Source organism: Fistularia commersonii, chromosome 1, assembly GCF_037954325.1.
Source record: "Fistularia commersonii isolate RoL2024-O1a breed Wild chromosome 1, RoL_Fcom_v1.0, whole genome shotgun sequence".
Lineage (NCBI taxonomy): Eukaryota > Metazoa > Chordata > Actinopteri > Syngnathiformes > Fistulariidae > Fistularia > Fistularia commersonii.
This window is the reverse complement of record NC_141284.1, coordinates 19,756,643-19,780,216: the sequence shown is the minus strand read 5'-3', so window position 1 is coordinate 19,780,216 and position 23,574 is coordinate 19,756,643. Positions and strand designations below refer to the sequence as shown.

At 48.9% G+C, this 23,574-nt stretch overlaps 1 protein-coding gene across 1 annotated transcript; it reads left to right on the top strand.

Moving 5' to 3' along the window:
- The first annotated feature begins 9,767 nt into the window (after positions 1-9,767).
- grhl1 (grainyhead-like transcription factor 1) lies at positions 9,768-21,585 on the top strand. The gene is made up of 16 exons (XM_086153418.1): positions 9,768-9,932; positions 11,525-11,714; positions 11,839-11,912; positions 12,611-12,741; positions 12,824-13,053; positions 13,561-13,643; positions 14,002-14,155; positions 14,239-14,350; positions 14,848-14,942; positions 16,163-16,406; positions 16,865-16,992; positions 18,286-18,314; positions 18,518-18,603; positions 19,566-19,651; positions 20,056-20,120; positions 20,342-21,585. Exons 1-16 carry the CDS (start codon positions 9,913-9,915, stop codon positions 20,454-20,456), a joined length of 1,842 nt encoding a protein of 613 aa, XP_086009544.1. The 5' UTR covers positions 9,768-9,912; the 3' UTR covers positions 20,457-21,585.
- The last annotated feature ends 1,989 nt before the right edge of the window (positions 21,586-23,574 follow it).

Genomic DNA, 23,574 nt, shown 5'->3' with positions numbered 1-23,574 from the left:
GGACTGGCGACCAGTCCAGGGTATAGCCCGCCTCTTGCCGATGACAGCTGGGATAGGGTCCAGCATCCGCCGCGACCCTGAGCGCAGGATAAGCGATGGATGGATGGATGGATATCCTCGATTGGATGTGTTTGGTTTCATGTAGCCCTTCAGCTAAGTCACAGCCAATCGCCTGCCTCCATCTAACACCAACTCTCACAACACCTACCTTCCTGTCCTTTCTCCCTCCATCCACAAACCTCCTCTCTGGTCTGCCTCCAGACCTCCTGCAACTCCAACCTCAACATCCATCTACCCAGATCTTCTCCATCCCTCCTCTGTCTATGTCCAAACCATCTCAGTGTCACTTTATCTCCAAAACATCTAACACGTGCCATCCTTTTAATAGATTAATTCCTGATCCCATCATCCTTGTCACTCCCAAAGAGGAACCTCCATAACTTCATCTCTTCACCTCATGCTTTGCCTCCTGTCTTCTCCTCAGGTTCTCCAAACCAGACACCATGGCTGCTCTCACCTCCACCTTCTCTACCTTTCCTGTCATTTTCCACCATCACCCCTGACTTCTTTCTCCCCCCATCCCATGTCCAGACTTGTTTCTCCAGCCTCTACATTGCTCTGGACTGTTAACCCTCAGTCCTTAATCTCCTCCACTTTCTCCATTTCCAGCACACAGCAGCTCTTGGTCACCGGTATTGACACAGCTACAGGTATTTCGTGGAGACAATATTAACTATCGGAATAACATTTCAAGATACCTTCGCAGGCCTAGATGCAGAGGGTCTCAGGTATCTGCCACGCCAAACACCTGGGAGCTCCTTACTGTCACCGACCTTCTCGCGGCCGCGGTCCGAGCGGATCAATAACCGAAACATGCGTTCACATCGGGGTCGGAGGAGGTTCCGGGGTCCAAATCAACAGAGACAGAAAAAGTGAAATATTTATGAGAGGATGAGCTCGTCTGTGGCCGAGACTAGGATGCGAGGAGCTCCGCCGCCCTTGGAAACATGAATACATTCATGGGTTTCTTTCAAAACCGCCCCGACCAAAGGCCTCACATCCCGCTGTGGAGTGCGGCCTTTTGTCCACGCTGTGACACTAATACCCCCCCGCTACTTCATGGATTCCACACGCTGACCTCTGGGAAGATCATTTGCATAAAAAAGGGGGGCGGAGGTGACGGAGGACATCGGAATTCTCTCCCGGTTGTGTTCGGCAGAGGTATCGGGGAGCGTGATCCGGAGCTCTGCGGCTCTCCTGCGTGAAGCCGGAAAAAGAAGGCGTGTTGGAAGGAATGAGATGAGCGGTGTTACACAATCCGCGGTGTCTGAGGTCTGAGCGGCCGCCAGGCCTCGGAGACGCGTTGCATGGGCTGGAGCCGCCCTCTGCTGTACTCCGGCTCACACAGCATTTCAAACAGACGCCTCCCAAACCGAAAGAACATGGCCTGCTGCAGGGTTACTAAGGATCAATAATTCTAATTATAATACCTATCATTATTGGCATGTTTTCAAGCCAATCGCTCAAACTTTTTTCCTCATCTTATTTCCAAAATAGATTTCGACAAGTGACTAAACATCGGAAGTTTTGGATTTCATGAATAGTTTTGTGAAAATCACCCAAGGTGATCTAAAACTGAGAAACAAAGAACAAGAAGGAGGCTCCAGGAAAGTACAACAGAAAAAAATGATTCTTAATATTTGCCATAGTTGTCCCTTAGAAAATTATGCGAGCAAGATAAATTATTATTAGAAAAATTAAAAAAAATATATTGTAACCATTGTTATCATTATTGTTGTAACTATTTATGTGCTGCTTGAAGCGATATTTGTAAATTGTCGGTCGGACTTGTTTTTCCTTGTCGTAAGTGTCCCAGCCAAGCGGGCCAGCGTCACCCAGGTTCCGGTATTCCTCTCTGGATCTTGGAACTCACAACTGCATATCCAGTAAGCAAGTCTGCAAAATTATCATGGGATGACCCGAAGTGTCGGGTCCAGTTGCCGTGTTGTAATTAAAGAAACCAATAAGACGAGGTCAACGCTAAATCGTGGAAGACGCCATTTGGTGCATGTGTTTGGACGCACACACGTGACGCGGCTGTTTACAAACCTGCGCGAGATGGAAACCCCGGGCTGACGCCTCAGCTAATCCTACCCGCTCCCTGCAGTGATTTCTCAGCTCCGCCCCGGGAAGGACCGGGATCCGGCTGCCAGTTGAACCGGTCCCATCATGTGATACCCGGTCCCTGAACAGATCTTGATTTTGCACCGGCTCCCCTTCTCTCCGGCGGTGCTGGTCTGAGGAGATTTGGGGAAGGAGGGTCACAGATGCGATTTGGTTAACTAAGGCTGCCAAATCCTGCCGAATCAGATGTTCAGAAGTGGTTGTGATGAAGACTTTTCCAAGCTGGTCACATTAGCACCAAAGAAGCCTGATCGAAGCGTTCGATAATACCCATGTTAAACACTGTGTTTGCGGATGAAATCAGCAAAATATCTGGGAATATCTGGATCTGTTCTTCTGAATAATTTCCCAATATCCTGTGGGCAGGAGGTACATTTTTAGCGGTTCAATTCCGAACAATCTCTTTGTGCACTCAGTTATCAGGAATGGAGTCAAATGTATGACTGTAAATGTATGAGCTACCGTAGTTCGGAAAATAATTAGAATCTAACTGGAATCTAAAGGGCATATAACTTGTATTCAACTGTAATATAGCTGGAATCTAACTAGAATACAACTGGAACATGAGTGAAATGTAAGTGGAATATAACTGCATTACAACAGGAGTATAAGTTAGATATTACTGCAAAGTAACTGGAATATAACGGGAATGCAAGTGGAACATAACCAGAATATAACTTGAATGAAAGTAGAGTATAAGTGGAAGATAGCTGGAATATTGTGCCTTCAGGTGGATGAACAGCACATATCTTTTTATGTTAGCGTGACTGCATTATTTTCATTGACGCTGTATCAGAATGAAGTCAAATAAAGCGTGAAGAAATGTTTGGGGCTCAAAAACAAAGAAAGAAAGAAAAGTCCCACACATTCAGATGTGAGTTTGGATGATCTCAGTGTTTCCCACTCCCTGCAGCGCTGAGGTTTGGCCCGGGTTCAACTGAAACTTTTATATGCTCTCTCCGACGGTGAGCGCCAAACACAGCTCATCTTGTCGCTTTCCTTCCACCTCCTGTTTGGAGTTCAAGTCAGTTGACCATTCACCTGGACAGGGATACTTGTTCTACCGGCTCGGGTGAGAGCCCGTCCTCGGTGTGGCGTGAGCGGCGAGTGTGGGCGTATAATTTGACACAGATCGGTTTAACTGCAGCGGCTGCTTCACAATGACAATTGCCAAGCAGCGACGGTTTACATGAAGACAACAGAAACTCTTGCAAGCTCATGCATGCCCTATGTGAGTCTCAGTCACACACACACACATGCAGTTTGTCCGTTTGTGTGAGACCGAGAGTGTGGAAATCAAATTCTGATCTCCAGGAAAAAGGAGGGAACCTTTTCTTTTCCCTGCGATGTTTCTCAATCTCACTCCTTCGTGGGAACCATTCTCTTTTTTTTTTTTTTTCTGGTTTGGCCGTTTGGATACCGACGTGTTGGGAAAAGAAAATCTCACGCGGAAGAACGTAATTAAATGTATATGTATAAATGCATGGGTGTGATAAATCCATGAGCCGGACGGAGATGCCTGGACCATTCCGACCCGGGCCAACATCACATGATGAGTGCGTTTGACATTTAGTCCTTTCCTGCTTCCTCCTCCAGACACCCGTCAGGTTTGACAGCAAATCTGTGCAGGACGGATTCCTCTCCGGTGAATGTGTGTGTGGACAAGCCTGAATGACGGGTCCCACAGGCTCTGGTGAGCCTTTTCTTTTTCGCTTCCTCAACTGATTTTCTCCTCTGCAAGCTTCTAAGATAAGATAAGATAGACTCAATCGATCCCGCAGCGTAAAAATTCAAATTCGAATTCTCCTTCATATTTGTCATCCCTCATGGAGAAGACAACAGCCAGCTTACTCCCAGTGATTTCTACAGGATCGCAAAATGATGCTGACACAGTTCCCTTCCTCCAAAACTCTGCTTCTTTGTTCATATATCAATCGCTTTATTCGAATTCAAAAGAAACCCAGATGCACGCATTGGTTTTCGATTAAATATCACTCAATTTTGACCCATGCATGCAGGTACATGTATAGATAGATAGATAGATAGATAGATAGATAGATAGATAGATAGATAGATAGATAGATAGATAGATAGATAGGTAGGTAGGTAGGTAGGTAGGTAGGTAGGTAGATAGGTAGGTAGGTAGATAGATAGATAGATAGATAGATAGATAGATAGATAGATAGATAGATAGATAGATAGATAGATAGATAGATAGATAGATAGATAGATAGATAGATAGATAGATAGATAGATAGATAGATAGATAGATAGATAGATAGAGCACAAATAGGTGAGCTCTAGCAACCCTCTCTTGTTGAAGATGCAGAACCGGTCGGTGCAGAACGGGAGGCCACAGCAGGTGATGTAGGGCACATCTCGTTTCCCCCCTCGCACCTTCCTCCACCATGATGTGTCCTCATTGGCCCAATCTGTAACCCTCATCCGACCCCTGCCTTCAGCCATCATGCGATGCGTTCATAAAACAGGCGTCGTGCGTGTCTGAAGGTGGCTCCCGACACGAGGCTGTGGAGGAGGGCCGGTTCGACCCTCGCGTCTTCCTCGTGTCGGTGAAGATGATGCTGGATTTTAATCTGAATCTCCTCTGGGTGGACATTTGTGTCTGGCGTCCCCCACCTCTCAGCTCAGCTCAAAGTGGTTTAACTTTGTTTGCATATCGTGTAACTTTCCCACAAAACACCGACTGTGTCTCAAAATAGCGTCTCGATGCATCCATCCCGCTGCAGGAATGCCGTCTGTTTAGCTCGTCTGCATTCCTGAAAAAAGCCAGCGCACATCCGGGATATTCGCCACACACACTTATAGCCTACTGTAAACACACAAGGCCGGTGTTTGACGGGTTTCAAGCGGAGCGGACCGGTTGCAGTTGAGACAGTGAGCGGTGATTGAGTCATCTGTCGATTCGAAATAATGTGTTATGTGGGGCGAAAATTTCACAAGGAGCTCATATTGGTGTTCCTGTAAGTGTCTGTCTGTGGAAATGGTCCTTCTTGCCGCCCCTAAGAGGAATCATCAGGTGGGATCTAAAATAAAAGATGTACATTCTGGAATAGATGAAACTCAGAATGCAAGTTTTATATTTCCTACCACTCCTCGCCCATCCGACGTCTGACTTCACGAACTGGAACCGACCCTGAGTATCTGTCAGAGTACCGGGAGGAGGTCAGGTAGCAGCTTCAGATGTCAGACGTTGCCCGTACTGTTCTCTTAGCCCTGTGTGTGTGTGTGTGTGTGTGTGTGTGTGTACATTCATAAGGGCCTTCACAGAGCTGCGACTGTGCCTTGAAATCAAATCGCCGCACAGGTTTTGATGGACGCCACGGCTTCCCACAGGTCTTCCTTTCTGTCTCCAACCTCCAAACGCCGCAACAAAGATCATTTGTGCTCATCAGATCACGCTTCCTTACACCTTCGGCGGTTGCGTGTCATGAAAGGAGACTTATGTGATGCTCAGGACAACAATTGGAGTATTCTTTCTGTAAATGTGGGTGTAGAAGTGGTCACAGGGATGTTGCCGCTATTTGGCCATCAAGTGGCCTCTTCTGGATGCACATCATCATTTGGTGACGTTCATAAGCAGGGAAGACACGGCGAACGACGGCAACCTGCACCACGATGAAAACGTAGATAGTGAGGCTTTCACAGACGCACGACTGTGCTTGTGTGCGGGCCACGAATCACCCGTCAGACCGACAATCGTGGAGGGAAGGCTGGAACCAGACATACGGAATTCACCGGGTTTAGTTTTTAATCCGCTTCAAACCAATGAATGTGGAACTCGAGTGACATATATACAGTATGTATATATGTCATATATACAGTATATGTCATATATACAGTATATATCGTATATAGACTCTGTAGCTTTAGGAAACACAAGTTATTGCCCAGTTCTGTATAACATTTCCATAATAAAGTGAATAACCAAAAACAGCAGTTTAAGTTGTTCTGAATGGACAGTCGTGGCTACAGCTTGAGGCGAAAACATCAGCTGTGTTGTAAAGCCAAACACACACACATACACATACACACACACACACACAAAATGAGAAGGAAAGGGATTCTATTGTTATGGGATTCTGGGATTCTTGATGGGAGTGCTTATTTGTGTGTGTGTGTGTGTGTGTGTGTGTGTGCGTGTGGGTGTGTGTGTGTGGGCACCTGTGTGTGTGAAAGAGGGAGTGATCATGCATGCTTGCTTGTGGTGTTAGGTCCATGACAGAATGCGGGTTTGATGTGCCCTCAGTGTCTGTGTCTGTTTGGACTGTCATCACTGGGAGCAGCGAGATAGCATCTAACCCCGGTCTCAGCAAAACATTAATAACATCCAGCAGTTGGGCCTGGCGGCTTGGCCGGATCCAAACATTCCCTCCGACAAACAATCTGTGTGAGCGTGAGGATGCCGAGAAGCTCCGACAGACAAACTTCTGGTAGACGACCAAACCGCGTGATCGGTTACTGGGACGATCCCACAATGTCAATAGAAAATATTTGCAGATCAGACACATCTGTCATCCAAACAGCCGAGAAGATCTCATATTTGTTGTGCACACTTTAACAAACCTCACATGAGGCATGACAACTACTTTGAGAAATATAAAATCGTGTTAAAGCACGCCATATTGCTGCCCTGCCTTGTTTTAATCCAAAGTAAACTTCGGCCGGTAGATTGGAAGCGTGCACCCAGCCCCGCACCGGCCCTGCGCTCCAGCGCGGCTCAAACAGACCCAGTGACAGTTACGTTGGCTGTCAGTGCAAACAAGTATTGACACGCCGGGAGAACGAGGATTGATTTGCATGTGATTTACATCCCGGTTTGGTGCCTGGAGTGACAATGGATGGAGTTTAACTGTTTTGAGGGAAGAGGGAGTTCAATTTATGTGAGGACGGAGACATGAAGGAGGACGAAAGTGGGACCTATTTCCACAAAAATGAGCCCAAATGTTGTGCTGGTTGCAGACCAGCGAGCTGTGCACGAGAAAGCTCACTGACAGGTGGTTGCAGGTTTCAGACCCTTAGACACTGAGAACAGGCTCCACGCGCACCCTGGCTGATGGTCCTCCTCTTCTTAAATCCTAAAAATTGTGAACCTGTTTGATTCAGAATGCACTTCTTTGCTTTTGCTTTTGCTTTTGCTTTTTGCATCCTCACCCCTATTCATGAAAGCAGGCGTCCAGAAAAACCCAAACAGAAAAACAGCCGCTGGAATTTTGAATTGGGCTCTGAACGCAGTGTTTGGGTTGAAAACACGTCGCGGGAATTCACGCCGTTCATGACGATCCTCACAAGAGAGTGACTGCACCCATTAATTTGAACAGCCGTCTGTGTAATCCAGTATCACACACACACACACACACACACACACACCTATATTTCTAAATGTGTGTGTGTGCCTACATTGTCTCCGCCAAATGATGGGATCTCCTGCGTGTCTGTAGTTTCTGCTGGACCATTGTAACCACGCCAGTTCACATCAGCCGATTCCAACTTGCTGAAACACCTGCAGAGGGGAGTTTAACTGTGGAAGGGAAACAGTCGCCATGACAACACATGAGCACTTTTGCTCGTCTTTTTCTACCATAGCCCTGCCTTTCCTGACTAACAACGAAGTCTAACTATCTTACCGAAGAGGAACACTTTCATTGCTTTGTGTTAGACGTTGCAATTATGCTCAATACGAGGTGTATACAAGACAAACAAGGCAGGGCCGAGAACAGCGCCTTGGGGCACACCACTTGACGGTTTTGCAGATGAGAGCAGTTGTCAGCAACCGCGGAGTATCTGTCGGAGTGGTGGTTGAGTCTGGGGTAAACCTGAAGGCCCACGACTGTCAGTACCAGACAGCCTTTTTGAAGGGTTCCATAACGGACCGCAAAGGGCAAAACTCCTTTTTAAAGGTCACTTTCATTAGGAGGCGCCATATCAGCGAGGAGATCTCTGCATCAGCTCCCGAGAAGAATCTCTCAGTGACGAAGGCGTGTTTGTCTGTACCCCACCCCTCCCCCCCATGGGTCATGGAGCCCTGTTGAGTCAGCACATAGTCAGACCTACCGTCCACGTCCAGACATCTTCCCACCCTACACACACTCACTCACACACTCACGCACAAACACACAGGTGCAGCGGTGGATCCTCACACCCCTCCTCAAAGCGTTATTGCATGTCCTCAGTGCAAACACTATCAGGCTTCAGAGGAGGCAGGTGTCTCCTCACTGGGATAAATAGATAGCAGACCAGGATCCAGAAGTGTGTGTGTGTGTGTGTGTGTGTGTGATGGGTGGGTGGGTGGTGGGGGTTGCCATCCATGGTTTCTGTCCTATTGTGTTTTCTGTCCCTGCCCCCCCATGTGTTTGCCTATGTATATATTTGGTGTGTGTGTGTTTGTGTATGTGTGTGTGTGTGTGAGTGCGTGATGGTGACCAAGAGGCAGAGAGCAGTGAAACTTTGAATACTGCTGATAGTATCTTTTAAGCCCTTTGTCTCGACTAAAGCTGTTTATTTTCATTTGCTGTGTTTTTTTTCCTGCAGTGTTTTATCTGTGTCTTAAAGTTTTTGCTGTTGAAGATAACGTGTTTGTTTTATCTTTCCCTCCCTCGGTTGGGATGAATATACATTTCGCACCCGCCCGCCCACCTATCCACCTGGCCGGCCACAGGCTAATTCCCTGCTTTGTTAGCAGACAGTTCAGGAGGACTCCGAAGGTTCTAGCTCTAATTTGCCTGCTTCTTAACTGCAGCTGTGCTGGCTGATGCTAATCTGCCCATTGCGGCTGGTAAACGATGACACGGATGGGATGGTGTGGGATGGCGTGGAGTGGGAAAGACTTCCTGCAGTTGAACAGGATGTCAACAGGCAGGGGAGGGCGGGGGGGGGGGGGGGGGGGGGGGGGGGGGGGGCATGATCATTGAAGATGAGGTTTCATGATGAGCCCTGGAAGAAACAGGTAGAAACCTAGAGCGGAAAAAAAAAACACCCGGGTGTTCATTTAGGAACTCACTTTCAGCATTTATCAGTCAAAACCACCACCACAACCACACACACACACACACACACACACACACACATCTGCGATCACATGACATCATTTACAAGAAAAAAGTCCGCTTTCCTCACCCGCTCCAAACTTAGTATATATGATAGTGTTGAATTCAGTCTATTTTGAAACACACTCACACACACACACACAACAAAGATGTGTCCTCCCTGATGATCCATTTTGCTCTCCGCAGAAGAAGGAGGCCATTGGAGCAGCCGGGAGAAGTAGAGGCTTGCAGACTAATTCTCTCAGATGATTGTGTGTGTGTTTGTGTGTGTGTGTGTGTGTGGTTTGGGGTTTAATTCCTCTTTTGACTGGACCCCCCCCCCCCCCCCTCCTCCCCCCAAGCCCGGGATGAAATCACAGCTGTGGAAGGCGGTGTCCTGCAGCCCAGGTAGGTCACCTGCACAGCCAATCCACGCATATCAGGGCGCAATTGACAGTTTGGCCCCGCCTTTTCGTCCACCTGTAATCCAATCCGTGGCGATGGCACAGGTAAAACCGGCCTCGGTTTCTAAGCATTGCCCCCAAAAAGCAAGAAAAGCCGACAAAACCCGTTCTCTCGGTCGGGGACTGCTCGCTCGTCGCCGCGGCCCTCATCTAGTGGAAGTGGCAAAGAAGACGGATCGGATTTTCAGAACCAACTAGAAAGTCCAGTTCGACCGACCGAAATGTCACAGGAGCATGACAGGTAGGATCCTGCCTCTCCGCCGCCCAGCGGCCGCGGGCGGCCCCGGTGCCCCCTCCCCTGAGCCTTCCCCGGGGGACCGGGGAGGGGACCCGGGGGATGGAGGTCCCCCTCTTTCCCGGGCCGCCGTCGTGCTTTCGGCTCATTTATATTCCCATTTCTCCGCCGGACGCTCACCTGTTGCGCACGGCAGGTGAGCCGACACCTGCCGTGCGAGCAGAGCGCGTCCCGTGACGGCAGCGCACCGCGCACTGTTTGACTTCACGGCGAGATCCGACAGCCAGTCGCGGGCTGGGCTCTGGAGGTGTTTGCTCAGGAATAAACGGGAACGGAAAACATCCTCCACGGGAGCGCAACTCCTGCTTTCTGCAGCGCTGCTTTCAGCGCTGAAATGACGGTCACTCTCGGATCAAAATTGCGCAAAATGATTCATTATGTGGCTCAGTTTTTTTTTTCTCTCTTCTGAAAAACAAGGTGTATTAATATATGTTAAAATTCTAACCTCTTTTTCTCATAGTGGAGTTGTGTGTCTGGGGGTTGGGGGGGTTGGTGGGGGGGGGGGTTGGTTGCAATGACAAGGACTTTTTGAGGGGAATGAAATGTTACACCTGTTAGGCGTTGGCCCGGTTACTAACATAGACAATGATGTCAGCAAGCATGGGAGGACACGGGTTGAGCTTTTCCAGCGTTTCGTCTACTTTTTCCCCAAACATTCGTTGGAGGGGGGGGGGGGGTGCATTGCTGAAAAAGCAACATTTGCGTGCGCAGCAGCCCCGTGCCACTTTAAGGACCATCCTTTAACAGCGAGCAAATCAAATCACCTTTGTGTGTCCGCACATGGGTTGCGTGTCCCCCGTTTTATTGCCAGTAAACACGCGTCCTATCGGGTTACGGCGTAGAATTACTAATTATATCTTTGCTACGGCCCTCGTGAAGAACAGAACGATCCAGATGGAGTCTCGACGACGAGAGCCGGGTTGCGGTTGACTCGACGGATCTGAGTAAATAAAGGCTGTGCAAACAGCGGCCGTAATTCTCTACTTTGGAAGCGAAGACTTCCTGTCAGGCGCTTCGTGCTGTTTTAGGAGTTTGATATCTCCAGTCATGGTGACGGGCCAAGAAGCCACGGGGGCCTGCGGACGGGACAGGGCCGGGACGTACCCGGTCAGCGCCGAGTTTTCAGGACTTACCGAAACATCAGCGCGAAGCTGTTGAGATGCAGGAATGCTGCGGGGTCACATACGTCAGCGGCGGGGAGCTCCTCGCCCAATGACGGCTCCGGGAGGGAGTCGTCACACCGGACGAGCCTGTAGAGCATCTTTTCTGAGGCGGCTCGGCCCCAAGATGCCCAAGATTGGTTGCGCAATCAGTCAAAAGCTTGAGGAACAAGTCTCACCTTAAATGACGGTCCTGTGATCGAACCGGACACATCGTGCCAATCTCTGTGATGTGAGCCGCGTTTATGGACCCCTTGTTTCCTTCACGTGCGGCCTCCACGATGTTCCGTTTATCATTAAAAAATGTCGGGTTCGGCGCTTTGCCTGGGAGTGTGACGTAAGAAAATAATGAACCAAGCAGAACATTCTCTTTTGTAGCAAGCGTGCGGTCCTGGTCGTACAGAATGACTCCGGCTACGGGGGCCAGCGCCGCCCCTTCACCCCTGAGGACGAGGCCTGGAAGTCGTTTCTGGAGAACCCGCTGACGGCGGCCACCAAAGCCATGATGAGCATCAACGGGGACGAGGACAGCGCCGCGGCGCTCAGCTTGCTCTACGACTACTACAAGGTACGTCCCTAACTTCTTAATGTTAATCTGGTCCGAGGACACAACATCTGCCGGGGGCATCGGTGGCCGGCGCAGACCACACTGGACGGGATCGGTCTGAGCGGCTGTGTTTACCCCCCCACAGGTACCCAGGGAGAAGAGAACAATAGCCCAGGGCAAGCCTGACGCATTGCTCTCTGATGTGGACGCTAACAAAAGGTAAGTGACGGCTGTCATTTCACTGTAGAGCGGGCTGCAAGAGCCTCCTCTTCGCAGCGAGAAGGTCCCTGGTTGGATTCCCACTGGGGGGGGCTTCCTGTGTGGAGCTTCCATGTTCTCCCCGTGTCTGCGTGGGGTTCCTCAGGGTTCCTCCCACAGTCCAAACACACGCAGGAGGTTCACCACATTGTCCAGCCATGTGAATGCATGGGTAAATAGTTGTATATCTTCATACGCGACCCTTCCATGGAGCTGTCAGGGGTGCACCCTCCCTCTCGACCAATCACAGCGTGGAACCCCCCCCCCCCCCCCCCCCCTGCAATGTCTAAGCGGTATAGAGAATGAATTAATGGATGAAAATAAAAGCGCAACAAATAGCCTCTTGGAGCCTCGGCACCTTGGAACTGAGATACATCTTTGCACATTTCCTCCGTAATGCACCGTCCATGAGTGTGCCCTCTCCCACCCCTGTCCTCCTCGCACTTTTTCACACGTGTTTTCCACAAAAAGCGATGCAGACAAAGTCGTAACTAGTCACCAATAGTATCTAATTAGCGAGTGATGTAAAGCTTTATTTGCATTTTATTTAAATTCATGTTTTTTTGCACATTTGCTGAACGTCACGTCATTTCGGAGCATCTGTGACGATTTCCCGCAGCATCCCGGTCATTTCAGGCAGTGTGTGTGTGTGTCTGCAGACACCACCTCCAGCCTGGACACCCCATAGCCCCGTTGCAGGAGGGCAGCATGGAGAGGATCCAGCTTTTCAAGGGGCCTTTCAATATCCGGCAGCTGGCCCAGGACAAGAGGGCCCAGTTCCCCTCCCCAGGTCTGCTGGCCGTTTCTCAGCGATGAACCACAAACAGGTTCCTTCCGGGAAACTCCCCCGTTTCATCCTTCTCTTCCTGCAGACACGACCGTCACCGTTTCCATCGCCACCTTACCCAACTACCCGCCGGTGAAGACGGAGGTCCAGGCGCACGGCTTCTCGGTGTCGAGCAACTGCGCCGAAACCGACGGCCACGTGGGCGTCTTCGAGCGGCAGCTCACCCACAGCGCGGTCCAGTTCAGCCCCGTCACGCAGTCCCGTACACCCCCCGACTCCACCTTCTCAGAGAGCTTCAAGGACGGTTCCCAGGAGGCGAGTGTTTCGATCCAATACCCCCCTCTTTCTAAATCCCGCTAATGCTCCGATACCCCCCTCCTGTCTCAGATCTCCCCCACCCAAACAATAGGATATTCACCCGATCCCAAGGAGCCGGCGGTGGGCTCGGCCCTCCCGGGTTTTATTTGAACATGCCAAAACAGCGGGCAGTGTGTTATTATGCCATTGTCTCAGCAGCACAATAAAGTGCTGTACTATTCTCCGACAATAGCCCGGCTCTTTCTCCCTTCTCTTTTTAACCTGGAGGGGGATTACCTAAGAAAAGAGTAACCCAACAAAACCCCGCTACCGGGGGGTGGGGGTGGGGTGGGGTTAGCCGGGAAACCAGGGGAAGGATGAGGATAAAGGTGAAAAATGATGTATTGATTCCAGTTCACACTCAGAACCGCGCAGCGATGACACTCATCGTTTCTCCCCCCGTGCCGAAGGAAGAGTTAGTTTTCTAAAGTCCTCTCTCCCGCCCCCCTTCTTTGTGTGTCGCAGGCGTTCTCCTTCCCGGGGGATCTCCAGTTACGTATGGCCTCCATGACGCCCGAGGACTACTCTCACTTCGACACCGTCCTGGGGTGAGTCGGCCGCCGGCACGTCTCCCGACCCTTGCGGACACGGATTCTCTCTCTTACGTCCACGAGGAAAAACACCAAACACTGGAATCTGCACCATTCGCTCCATATTCTAATCGTTCCTGGACTCGTGTTGGACAAGTCCAAGACGACGTACGGATAATGCGATGTTTGCGCGTCGGTACATGGATACATCCTGGTGGATGGATCTGGATGGAAGGCCGTGATGGCTGCACCTTCAGGTTCATGTGTGGGATGAAATGTTTCATTTATTCCTCCCCGCTTTCGACCGTCGTCGCTGATGTTTGTGCGCACGCTCCCCAAATACACAAATAAATCCGATCCTCCCTCCGTGTTTCAGGAATAATTTTGAGTACACCCTCGAGGCTTCGAAGTCGCTACGTCAGAAGACCGGCGACGGCACAATGACGTACCTCAACAAGGGTCAGTTCTATCCAATCACTCTGCGGGAGCTGGACAACAAGGGCCTGCAGCAGCCCATCACCAAAGTCAGGGTACGAGTGTGTGTTTGCAAGGGGGAAGATACCACGTGCGCATAATGGGGGGGATGTTAAATGTGCATCGGTTTCCTCGACAGAGTGTGGTGATGGTGGTGTTTGGGGAGGAGAAGTGCAGAGAAGACCAGCTGAAACACTGGAAGTACTGGCACTCCAGACAGCACACCGCCAAGCAGAGGTGTCTGGACATCGGTGAGCTCGGTGTTTTGAGCGGCTCCATGGTGGCGGGGAGGCAGCAGAGATGATCTGTGGAGGTTCCTCTGTGGGAGGGAGGAGGACGGAGACGATCAGGAAGGAGTCTATCGCGGTAGATTTCTAGAAGGATGCTGAAGATGAAGGAGGTCCAGAGGAAGACCATAGAGAAGGTTTATGGATGGAGGGGAGGAGGACAGGAAGTTAGTTGGTGTAAGAGGAGAGGGTTAGATGGAGGCTGTGGAGACCACTGACGGGAGCAGTCTAGAGGAGAAGAAGACGAAGATATGGAGCTCAGCTCTGAGCTCTGAAGATACGGAGCTCAGCAGCTTCGGTGTGGTCACAGTTTGGTTTCTATGTACTGAAGAGCGTTGTTATTTCAGCCATTCCCAAGTTGTTGAAGCTCCTCATTCCCAAGGATCAAAACACCTCCTGGGATGATTGTTGTCTTTTCTTGTCTCCTTGATACTGATTTCACGTCTGGTTTGCCATTCCAGCTGATTACAAGGAGAGCTTTAACACCATCGGAAACATCGAGGAGATCTCCTACAACGCCATCTCCTTCTCCTGGGACACCAACGGAGAGGCCAAAGTAAGCACCGCAATCCTGTCCAATTACCTTTTACTCCAAAGATCTCGACCAAGTCAGTGACGGAGCTTCCCCCGGCCTACAAAGCCAAATAAGGCTCACATCTTCCCAAGGTTTTCCAGATAAACTTACATTTTCAGACCTTGCGAATGACCGTTTCACAAGTTTGCGGGCGAACGTCAACCCGCCATCAACTCGGAGATGCAAAGACTGCAGGAATGAGGAAGCCCGTTGAAATCTTGTCCAACTGGCTGGACCAAGGGGAAAAGGCGCGAGTTTTGAGGTCTGACGCTTGCGCCGTCTAACGTAACATCTGACAGCCCACGAAGAGCCAACGCGGCGCCTCGTCCGGAAGTCGCGCTCTGAACACCGAAGTCGGCGTGAACACGGCAGCGTGCACAAACCTCTCTCACCAGGACGTAGGAATAACTGTCTCATGACCTGAGGCCTGTATCTATAGGATGTTCATCCTCTTGTGCGTGTTTTTGCAAGCGCCACCCACCAGTTTGTTTGATGAAGATGTGTGTGTCGTTTGCCCCTAGATGATTTCCCCTGCAGATATATGTATTTGCAAATAGCAGCCCATCCCTAATGTTTACCTGCTTTGGGGTGTTGTCCTAATACTACTTAGCGCACAAGGGCTTTTTTTAGTTTCTGTTTTTTCCAGAGGGGATTAACATTGTTTCTTCGATCATTTGCTGTTAATGGAATTGACCAGTAATGAATAGAAATGCTGAAAAATCAATGTGTACCTCGCGAATCAACGATTTTTTTTATTATTTATTTTTACTTATTTTTAATTATTTTAGAACTGCAAAAGCAGGGAAAAATATTCTGGTCATGATTTTCACATGTTCGTATTCCAAACCGATCTCTCCACACTCCGGAGCCTCCACTTTTTGTTTTCCAAAGTCTCTCTCAGAATCTATTTTGATGACAAAGTCTTAACCTGTTTTCAACACAAACACCAGGACAAAGGAGCTCCTGCAGCCTGGAATCCAACCAGCGTGCGCTTACTAGAATCGGCCAATAGGGGGCGTCACAGGCACAGGCAGAGGAAAAAGCGATGGCGCCTGCAGGAGCAGAGCAGCTCTCCATCCCGATGCACTTAAAACCAAACGCATCTCCATGATTAGAGCAGAATGATGTTTTTTAGCTTTTTCATGTTGTCATCATAACAATGTCTGATCCATCGCCGTGGCCTGTCCGACACCCCTTCCCAGATCTTCATCTCAGTCAACTGCCTGAGCACGGACTTCTCCTCCCAGAAGGGCGTGAAGGGCCTTCCTCTCAACCTGCAGATCGACACGTACAGCTACAACAACCGCAGCAACAAGCCCATTCACCGCGCCTACTGCCAGATCAAGGTCTTCTGCGACAAGGGGGCCGAAAGGAAGATCCGGGACGAGGAGAGGAAACAGTCCCGTCGGAAAGGGAAGGTGCCGGACCTCAACCCTAACCTGCCATGTGAGTCAGAGCCATGCACTCTGCCGGTCGGGTCAGAATATTGGGTTTCCTAAAGGAGCCGCATGAGAACCGGACTGCACCGATATACTAACGTCGGTTTGGCTCGATCCGTTTCTTTCTTTATTCTCTCAACCTGCTACTGTAAATCCAAGAGAATATTAGGTTGGTGATGCGGGGTTACATCACTTATTCACCGTGTCCGAAAAACAAACCAAATCTCCATGTTTTTCTTCTTCAATCACTGTTTTTCAGTTCTTATATTTTCGATCAATCTGTCGGGCTTGGACAAACCCGTCGAAGTCAGATAGAAAGTCTGAGGTGGCTATGAGAAGGATAGCTGGCAGGTGATCATCAGCTGGATTTGTTAAACGGCATCACTGAGAATGTTTGCTCGCATACGTAGGTAAAGGAAGGCGGTCGGCTCATTAAACCCTCGACGCCGTGTTCTCCCCTCCCAGTTGCCGACGTCAAAGTACCCATCCTTCAGAAACGCAACGACGTGACCGTCTTCAAGATGATGACGGATCTGGAGACCCAGCCGGTCCTTTTCATACCGGACATCCACTTCTCTACAATCCAACGTCACGTGAGTGACACACACACACACACACACACACACACACACACACACAGGCCTCAGTTCAGGCCTTTTCAGGCTCCCCAGGCAGCCCACAAACACCTCCTCCGCCCACTCGTCAACAGCCTCGCGGGTCGAGGTGACCTGACGGCGCTCTGGCAGGAACAAGGAGTCCCGACGATCTTTGACTTAGATTTACAGCCGCACACTCAAAGGATGAATAATTTACCAGTTTCTGAACAAGCTAGGCGTTTTTCGGTTCCACATGCCGGGAGCCAAGGTTCACCGGTGGCTCCTGTTCCGCCAGTGACGGAAGGGCAAAGAGAGGGGACGAGCAGGAGAGGTGTAGGAACGGTTCATGGGTTGTTATATTTTTTATCAGCGCCGCACTTTTCTATGTGGCTGGACTCTGACCAAGTCCAACACGCCACTTGACACTTCGAAAGGTGTGTGTGTGTGTGTGTGTGAGAGAGCACATAGTCTCCATCATGCATGTGTCAGTTTCAGTTCCCTGAGAAAAATCAGTTTTGGGAACATGGGAAAGGGTTAAGGAGCCTGTTCCACCGAAGCAGTCTTCGCTTGTTGATCGTTTCCGTGTTGCGGTGCCCCCTGTGGCCGAGCTGCAACATTTCTCCCCGAGTACCAGCACAGGACGGATTCTCCCGTTCAGTGCGTTTTTCTCTCTCTCTCTCTCTCTCTCTCTCTCTATCCCTCTATGTTTACTTTGCACCAATGAGGCCGAGCGAGGGCCAGGAGGTTATTTTTGGCGGTGACATTGAACCTGGTTGAACCTGCCGCTGCCCTGATATCACTTTCTGATAAACTCCCAGTTTATCGGGTTCCTGCTTAGAATAGAATCCCATGAAAGCGCAGCGCCTGGATCAATATGGTTGTTCGGCGGAGGCTCCCGCAGAGCGGGACGGCAACGCACTTCTGAGAAACGCAGGTTACAAGAAGTTAAAAGATAATGGGAAGTGATACACAATAGGATGAACGGACATCCTGGGTTTGATAATAATAAAGAATAAAACAAACATGTGGGCTGTACATGTGACCGGTCGACACGCCGATGCGGATGTTCGCATCTGCAGGGATGAAGTCAGTCTTGTAAGAACTGGAGTCTTAGTCTCCGAGCAGACCGGCCGAGCTGTCTTCGCAAGCCGTGGCGTTTGAACACGCATATTTGAATTAAGAATTACGACTAAGTGTCTGGTGCGTGTTGTTGGGAGTGATCTGGAGCATTTTGTCAGTTGGCACTTATGGCTTCGAGCTAACCCTGCTGTTTCTCTTCCTGTTTCTCAGCCTTTTTCTGCTGAAGACGGAGAAGACAGGTGAGTTCCCCAAAGCCCTGCTTTCACACTATCTCTTTTGCTTTTAGCAATAGAACTGAGCTGACCTTTTGACACTTTCCCGGAAAAAGGCACACAGGCATGCACATGTAGCTTCTAGGAAATGCCCGCAGGCTCTGTGTGTGCATCTTATAGCGTGCTTTCCGGCCTTTAAGCGATGATTTGTGTATCTGTGTCCGCCGCAGCTCCGGCATGAAGAGGCTACCCTTCAGCGATGACGAATTCGCCTCCCCGCCGACCAAGATGGCGAGAGCGGAGGAGCCAAAGAAAGGTATGCGAGCTACTCATGGATCCCTTGGTGATGGCCTTCCCTTGTGTTCAATGATGTACAGGAGACACACGCCGACACACACATACACACACACATGCCCAAGGCCTCCTCTCACAGAATGCCATTGATCACTCTGTGCACACACACATGCAAACAAGCCTGTGCCCTTTAGCCTACATCCTATTCATAGAAACAGAACCCAAGTAGATGCTGGGGCTTCACTCTTCAAACTTCCTCTGAAAACCACCAAATCATTATTGGATGTTTCTACAGTTACATAACATAATCATATTTAGCAGAATTTTCTTTCATTGTCCTGCTCCCTCTAAATTACTTCACTTGGTAAGAGTATTGGCAGAGGTAATACTTTCTAATTTTGCTTCCAAAGTAGATTCATATTTAAGATTTATTTTTTTTGGGGGGGGGGGACTCTGACAAGTAAACAACAGTCGCCTGGAGGGATCAGTGTTCTCAAGGGTCGGGGTTTGAGAGGTCAAAGGTCACGGGCCTTCCAGTTGTTTGCAGCTGAGGTCTGTGCAGAGGAGGGAGGTGTTCTCCTGCCGGACAGCTCCCTGGTGTGACATGTGCTTGTCCAGACCATAATGAATGCTCGCTCTCTCCTGTGAGAGAAGGTAACCGGGAGTGGTCACGCAGCCAATTGTCCCACGGCTCACTCAGATTCCAGCCAATCACAGAAAGCCATAAAAATGGCTTTCTGTGATTTTTTTTTTCTGTGAAAAAAAAAAAACGTATATGGTTGTCTTTGAAATGTGAAGCACTTGGAATTTGATGTCGGCCACATTGGGTTTGGACACCCAAAAAGAACCCGAAGTACCCGAACCCCTGTATGCTCCCCTGCTTTCTGGATTGGGTCAAACGGATTCGGGCCTCGAACCCGAACCGACGTCAACTCTTCTACTTTGGCTTCCCACTGAGCCCAGTCTTCTTCACTCCCCACACAGTCCTGCTGTATGTGCGCAAGGAGACCGAAGAGGTGTTTGACGCCGTCATGCTGAAGAATCCCACCCTGAAAGGCCTGGTGGACGCGGTAAGTTCAAACCCGCGCACACTAACTGCCAACCTCACATGAAAATCGGAACGGGACGGCGGGTCTCCGGCGGCTTCTTGGGTTCGGATAAAGAGTAGAGACTGAAAGATCGGGCATGAATAGAAGTGTGGTGGAAGAGACAGGTTTGGAGAGCCTGAAACAGTGATGCACAACAGAATGAAGAAGTGTGAACCTGCTTGTTTTTGTTTGTTTCTAGAGTTATCTGTGGAGGTTCTCAGTCATGCAGGTCATGCTCTGTTCTTGTCAAATCTTCTTATAGTTACGATTGGACTTGAAGTTGTTCACTTCTGATCTGAGAGGCTGCTTCACTTTATTGTTAGTTCATCGTTGTTTGTAGAGTTCATCTTCAAATATGTCTTGCCGTCACTTTGATATCCTTTCAGATTTCAGAGAAGTACGACTTGCCTTTGGACAAGGTTGGAAAAGTCTACAAGAAGTGCAAGAAAGGGTGGGTTTTTTTGGCATCTACACACTCTAAACCAGACACCATCTGTCTATTACTATGCATCAGCCATTAAGAGCAGCTCAAAATGCATGAATATTTTTGCATGCCGGAGATAAAGCTGTGCATTCGAGTCTTGAGGCAGGAGAAAAAAAAAAAAAAGATAAAGCCGCTCAAATTTGAAATGGTGGAAGGTGACCGATCCATGTTTTTGTGTGTGACGGCAGGATTCTGGTCCACATGGACGACAACATCATTAAACACTACTCCAATGAAGACACCTTCCAGATTTCCATGGAGGAGCTGGGGGGCATATACAAGCTTACCCTGACCGAAATCTGATTTGGCGGAAGGAGGTGACATCACCCACGACAGGAGGCCGGGGGTGAGCCATCAGCAGTGGTGGTTTACACATCTTGCCTTCGTGGCACCCCGTGATGATGGACCGGCGACACCTCTGCGATCAGAACATGGCAAAACAAACAAACAAACAAACAAAAAAAAAAAAGAAGCGCCATGCCATTTGAAAAGCCATAGCTCTTAATGTATCACATTTTTAGCTCACGAATTATTTTTTATAAGGATTAAAGAGCCGGGAGAGAACTGCACCTGCTCTCAGAATGCTCCGTGGAAAAACTAGTGTCGCCACAATACCTCATGCTGTGCGAGCAGCAGTGTTTCTCTGGGATGCGACTATCGCCCGGGGAGGCTCACTGAAGCCATAGCACTGATGACGCAGGACGGGCCGCCGGCTGTTTCACTCTGGGAAAGGGAGACGGCAGACCGCCGCTGTCTGCGGGAGGGCGGTTCAGTGTATTAATGCTAACATGGCAGTATTTAGTGTGTACATCTTCATCATCACCATGCAAGTAAACGGCATTGTGTGTTTGTGTATTTTTAAGCATATGTCATGTTTGTGAATCAAAAGGAAGCAATTTTCCATAATCCATTATTTTTGAAAAAAAAAAAAAAAAAAATCCAAGTATTAAGTAGTAATTAGAGTACACGGCTAAACCGCCCCATTGAATATTGTCTCTGAATATTGTTTCTATTTTTTATAGAAGAGAAAATAGTGCTGAAAGTGCAATATACCGTTATTTTAGTTACACTCAGAAAAATGTCCACTATTGCCATTAAACATCTGATTTGGATATTTTTTGTTCGAAATATGATTGTACATGTTCTCTGCAAAGCAAACAAAGATCGAAAGGCTCCTCCTTTTGCATCACAGTACTTATTGTGTATATATTTATTAAGAAAATGGATGTGGGTCCTTTTTTTTTTTACATTCTATATCCAGATTTTTATTGTTGCCAATAATATGTTTATTGTCTCTTTTTTTATGAAGTTAATATTAAATATGTGTCAGAGGTACAAAAAAGTTATTAACGACATTCCTGTGATTCATGTTCTTCAGTTTTGTAAAGGATTTAATGCACAAAGTGCTCAATAAAAGCTGTGCTGTAGCTTCTCCGCCGGTGGTCACTGTCTTCCTCAGATGAACGCCGCGCTCCCTCCGAGGGGCGAACGCCTACGAGATTGCTGGATGATGCTTTCGCTCCTCCGGGGCTGGCTCCACCCCGACCGGAGCGGGGGTCCGGGCACAAAGCCTGCAGCCAGGAGGCCTCACAGGGGAGGCCAAAGGCAGGAAGAAGAGACAGCAGCCAGGAAGTGGGCCATGACTTATCGAAGCTTAAAATAAGAGACCTCTTTAGATCATTCCAAAAGCAAAAACAACAGATAGATAGATATGATCGAGGTTCCCCACAGTACAAAGGTATAAACGGAATAGGGTCAACATGAGAATAAGGTATACATACAGAATGAGATGACTAAAAAACTGTATATGTACAGAATGAGATAGTTATAAAAGTTTTATATATCAAATGAGATGGCCACAAAATGTATGTATACAAAATGATATGGTCATAAAATGTACATGTGCAGAATGAGATTGTTATTGAAGGTTTATATATTGAATGAGATGGCCAGAAAATGTATGTATACAAAATGATATGGTCATAAAATGTACATGTGCAGAATGAGATTGTTATTGAAGGTTTATATTTTGAATGAGATGGCCAGAAAATGTATATATACACAAAATGATATGGTCATACAATGTATATTTGAAGAATGAGATAGGTAATGCACTCATACACTCGTAACTCATGAATGTACAGGGATATCCACATGTATATAAACGCATGCAGAATGAGCCGGATGATTGGCTTGCACACTGGGAGTAAATTGAATAGCATAAAAAATGTTACTCGGAGTAAACGTCTGAATGTCTTGGGAAGACGTGCAGGAGATGTTGGAGGTTCCTCGGTTAATGCGCTTTTCATGGTCCTCTCCGTCCTGTCCGCCAGCCGGCTGTCCCTGAGTCCTCATTTCACCCCACCGCAGAGGCGAGGGACCTCAGGTGCAGGCAGATGGTCTCCCTCGCCCGGTCGTCCATCATCATTTATTCAAGAAGATCCCCAGCAGCAGGAAGAAGGAGGCTCGGCCCACGTAGCTTAACAATATGACGGATATTAATGTGATGGGAGGCATCCTCGGTGGGAAAACACGGAACCCCGTCGGTGTTTCTCCCGATGAAGCTCCCGCATCATATCTGCTCGACGAGCTGTGAGGACCACGCGGGCTGCTCGCCGCTGCGAAAGTGAAATGCAATCCACGCTTGTCCCGGACTTTCCTCTGCAGCCTTGAGAGCCTTTCAAATCGCCCACTCCTGTTCAAACGTCATCTGTCTGTGAAGTTTAGCGTCCTCACAAAGCTCCGGCGCAGAGGTGCTACAGCTCATCCATGTTGTAAATGTCACCATGGATGATCTCTCCTGTCTGTGCTTCATGGTGGAGCATACGGCCCCGTCACGTATTCACTCTCACCTTTTTAACAGATTTTCCACGACCCTTTTTAGAGAGGAATCCTGAAAAGCCTCGGGTCTTTTTGCCAGAACTATCCGTGCAGAACTGAATGTCTGGAACCTGCACCGCCTTCACAGTAGTCATTGGCATGAAGCGCCTCACTTGCACATCTGTTACCGTGGTTATGCTTTGTTGACATCATGATTTCTACTTTACGCGCGAGACCTGGAAGGCGTTCGCCGCCGGATCCTCACAAAACAAACAGGAAGTGTTTAATCAAGCATGAGTGAATGATGTGAGGCCAACCCGCACGCCAAACACACAACAACCGGCTTTCTGGAGACACCTCTGCAGCTTCCATCTCGATGCTTTTACGTCCGTGAGCGACAAGCGGGTCCTTGCGCCTGGCCCTATGGTCGAAACGTGGCGCCGAGAGAAATGTCCAGGAGATGGTTGGTGATGTGACCTCAAGAAGATGGAGTTCACACAGTGACTATGTGGGGTTTTCTCCCCGGTTCACAGCATTCAGCGCTTTCATTTGGTCACGCCGGTGTCCAAATACGAACCCTCTCATTCACAGAATCAGAATT

What these genes read in the sequence shown, in the direction of transcription:
- grhl1 (XM_086153418.1), top strand. Translation starts at nt 9,913, where the DNA reads ATGTCACAGGAGCATGACAG. An exon ending in ATGTCACAGGAGCATGACAG is followed by an intron (nt 9,933 to 11,524) that starts GTAGGATCCTGC and finishes TCTCTTTTGTAG; the next exon opens with CAAGCGTGCGGTCCTGGTCG. An exon ending in TGAAAGGCCTGGTGGACGCG is followed by an intron (nt 19,652 to 20,055) that starts GTAAGTTCAAAC and finishes ATATCCTTTCAG; the next exon opens with ATTTCAGAGAAGTACGACTT.